The sequence below is a fragment of the Ictalurus furcatus genome, chromosome 3 (genome assembly GCF_023375685.1).
Source record: "Ictalurus furcatus strain D&B chromosome 3, Billie_1.0, whole genome shotgun sequence".
In the NCBI taxonomy this organism is placed as follows: domain Eukaryota; kingdom Metazoa; phylum Chordata; class Actinopteri; order Siluriformes; family Ictaluridae; genus Ictalurus; species Ictalurus furcatus.
In genome coordinates, this window is record NC_071257.1 from 32,473,681 (window position 1) to 32,477,543 (window position 3,863).

General features: G+C 43.4%; 1 protein-coding gene across 1 annotated transcript; it reads left to right on the forward strand.

The window, feature by feature from the left end:
* Positions 1–81: 81 nt before the first annotated feature.
* pou4f2 (POU class 4 homeobox 2) lies at positions 82–3,237 on the forward strand. The gene is made up of 2 exons (XM_053622086.1): positions 82–791; positions 1,154–3,237. Exons 1-2 carry the CDS (start codon positions 516–518, stop codon positions 2,228–2,230), a joined length of 1,353 nt encoding a protein of 450 aa, XP_053478061.1. The 5' UTR covers positions 82–515; the 3' UTR covers positions 2,231–3,237.
* Positions 3,238–3,863: the final 626 nt, after the last annotated feature.

The following is a 3,863-nucleotide window of genomic DNA, read 5'->3' on the forward strand; positions in this document are numbered from 1 at the left end:
TCTTCGCTTCTGTTTAAAAAAAATTGTTTACGAGAGATAAGGAGAAACTTACCAGAGACAAATTCCACACTCGCAAAAAAAAAAAAAAAAAAAAAAAAAAAAAGCTTATGTACGCGTAAAAATCATGTTTTTTATAGCCAGGGAGGAAATTTTTACCCCCATTTCTGCGCAACGCATTGCTCACTAAAAGACGCAAATCCGATCCAATTTGATATTTTCGTCATTTCCGACTCGCTTCTATCGGGTACAGTGTTTTAATTCTCGTCCTTTTGCGACCGAGTGGATGTTTTTTTTCCTCGGATCAGTGAGGCCATCATAGATGTGCCATCTAGAGACTTTGCACATCATCATTCTTATCCTCCTCTTCTTCCTCTGCTCCTTTTCGACGCGACTTGAGACTTCCGAACTCTATAAATCGAAGAAGGAGGAGTCTTAACTTCTTTTTGTAAGGGTGGGAACTTTGAATTTTTTTTTTTTTTTTTTTTTTTTTTTTTTTTTTGCTCGGACGAGTTGTGATGATGATGATGATGATGTCTGTGAACAGCAGTAGCAAGCAGGCGTTCGTAATGCCTCACACCTCTTTACCAGAGCCCAAGTACTCATCCTTGCATTCTTCTTCTACTGCGACTTCTTCGTCTTCTTCAGCCTCATCGACCTCGTCCTCCACTTTGACTTCGGACTCGCACCCGTCGTCCTGCTCGTCCTCTCGGCACAGCAGCATCATCAGCACCAGCATCAGCAGCAGCGTGAGCTCGGAGGCAATGCGCCGAGCGGGTCTCCCGACCCCACCGGTATGTAACTTCACTTGATAACCACAGCTTAAAAACCACAATTTGGCAGCACATTCTTTCCCTCTATTTTATTATTCATGTTTTTTTCATGTCTTCTCCGGAGCAAATCAGTCCAGCACCTTCATTTCTCACCCTCCTCCCGTCTTAACTTTATGCATACATTCAGTCCTGTTTGCCTTTTTTTGTGTGTGTATTAATTTTTATGACTTGGGATGCTGCATGTGTCTTGTAGGATTTTCTTTTTTAACATGCTGGAAATGTTGTTAAAATCTCAGAGTGGTGTGCGAATCCGCCCCCCTCCCCTCCATCCTTGCTGACAGTTATATGTACGCCCTCCATTTTTTTTCTCTTTGCAATTGCAGAGCAACATATTCGGCGGCTTGGATGAGAGTCTACTGGCCCGCGCCGAAGCTCTGGCGGCGGTGGACATCGTCTCACAGACCAAAAGTCACCACCAACACCAGCAGCACCACCACCACCCTCACCACCCTCCGCATCCTCACCAGTCTCACCCTCCACCTCACCACAGCCCCTTTAAGCCGGACGCGACATACCACGCCATGAACGCGTTGCCGTGCACCTCCTCGACGTCCTCGTCCTCGACGTCCTCTTCGTCCGTGCCAATCTCTCACCCGTCTGCGCTGGGCGGAGGAGGGAACGGAGGCCACCACCACCACCATCATCACCATCACCACCACCACCCTCAGTCTCACCAAGCGCTGGAAGGGGAGCTCCTCGAACACCTCAGCCCTGGCCTGGCGCTCGCTGGTGCAGCCATGGACGGCTCGGTGGTGTCCACACCAGCGGCCCACATGGCCGGCGTGAACCACCCCATGCACCAGGCAGCCATCAACATGGCGGCGGCGGCGGCGGCGCACGCTCACGCCCACGCGCACGCCCACGCCCACGCGCACGCCCACGCACTCCCGTCTGCTCACCACCTGGGCTGCCCGAGCGACGTGGACGCCGATCCGCGTGACCTGGAAGCGTTCGCCGAGCGCTTCAAGCAGCGGCGCATCAAGCTCGGCGTAACGCAGGCGGACGTGGGGGCGGCGCTCGCCAACCTCAAGATCCCAGGCGTGGGCTCGCTCAGCCAGAGCACGATCTGCCGCTTCGAGTCGCTCACACTGTCGCACAACAACATGATCGCGCTCAAGCCCATTCTCCAGGCGTGGCTCGACGAGGCCGAGAAGTCGCACCGCGAGAAGCTCAGCAAGCCCGAGCTCTTCAACGGCGCCGAGAAGAAGCGGAAGCGCACGTCCATCGCGGCGCCCGAGAAGCGCTCTCTCGAGGCCTACTTCGCCATCCAGCCTCGGCCCTCGTCCGAAAAAATCGCCGCCATTGCTGAAAAGCTGGACCTCAAAAAGAACGTAGTGCGCGTCTGGTTCTGCAACCAGAGGCAGAAACAAAAACGCATGAAATACTCCGCGTGCGTGTAAAAAAAAAAGAAAAAGAAAAAAAAAGAAAGAAAAGAAAAGAAAAGAAAAAAAAAAGAATAAAGTTTCACTCTTTTAAAAGACTTCACGAACTGTTTGTATAACATTTCTTATCCTCACATCTTTTTATTTTTATTTTTAATTTTCCCCTGAATCATTCATGACTCGTGCACTGAAGCAGACTGTCACTCTGACTGAAAACACCAAAATCACTGTCACGACAAAAGCGGATGTGGAGGCATTTTTAAAGGACCGGACCAAGTAAGACCTTGTTTTTCCCCTTTTGATATTTAACATGGTCAGAATTTCAGATGAGTGTGACTCTCCAAAGCCTCAATCAAATTGTTTTTTGGGCAATTTTCCGTGTAGAAGAGCTAAGGATGGACGGTAAATATATTAAATAGTAATGAATGAGAACGTTGCGTCAAAAAGAGGACAAATATCCACAAATAAGACTTTTTTTTATATCAATTATAAGAGTGATAACATTAGACTTAAGGATGAATGTGAAATTGAAGAGGTTGAAATTGTTTGGATTATTTGCATTTGTTTTTTCTGGAGCAATTTGTCAATGCCATAAAAAATATCAAGCACACCATGACGGATTATTATTATTATTATTATTATTATTATTATTATTATTATTATTATTATTATTATATGGTGATCAAATGCAATACAATTTCTAGTGGATGGTTGATTTAACGAATTTTAATTTTTTTTTTTTTTTAAATCCACCTCCTCGATTTCAATACTCATCACAGTCCTAATCAAAGAATAAATAGTTTTGTATTTCTCGCTAAATATTTAGTGCGTAAAATAAAAAATTTTAAAAAAAAATTAAATAAAAAAAAAGGCAAAAAAATAATCAATTGAACCTGAACTTTTAGGCTGATTAAATGTAGCTGAGGCTATGGATACTGAAGGAATAAAAGGTTAAACTGTGTGCCAACCATGTGGATTTGTGCGAACCAAATCTCAGCTGCAATACGCCTGCGCTCTAGTTTCTTATGAACTATTTATCATGTGAGGTAATGTTTACTTCATTACATATTTATTGGGATTCCCTCCTCGTCTTTTTTTTTCCTTGAGAAAATCATATTCTGAGTACAAAAAAAGCGTGGTCTCTACAAGATGGGGAGGCGGGGGGTTTGGGCTGCTTAAAATAAGCCACTTTATTTATTATTATTATTATTAGTAGTAGTAGTATTTTTCGTTTTTTTCCCCTGACAAACTGCACAATTGAGAGAGATATGATTTATTATTCTTTCCCCTATTTGAATTAACGTTATGTTGTATGTTCTTTGGTAATTTATTTGTACAAAATGGACGCGTATCATGATGAAATCATGGCTTGTTACATTCACCGTGTTTGGTAAATGTTTTCGTTATGGGGAAAAATAACGAAAAAAAAAAAAAAAAAAAAGATCCGTTCCATGGAAAATATACGTGTATAATGTAAATAAATCATTGGGTCGATCACATGAGATATTATCCGTATTTGCTGTATTGCTGTTTTAGCTGCGGTCAAACTTCTCTCTGTGATGTCTGTTGCTTTAGGTTTACTTGTCCAGTTTATTTATTTTTATTTATTTATTTTTTTTAAATTGATTTTAGTATTACATCCATGTATATT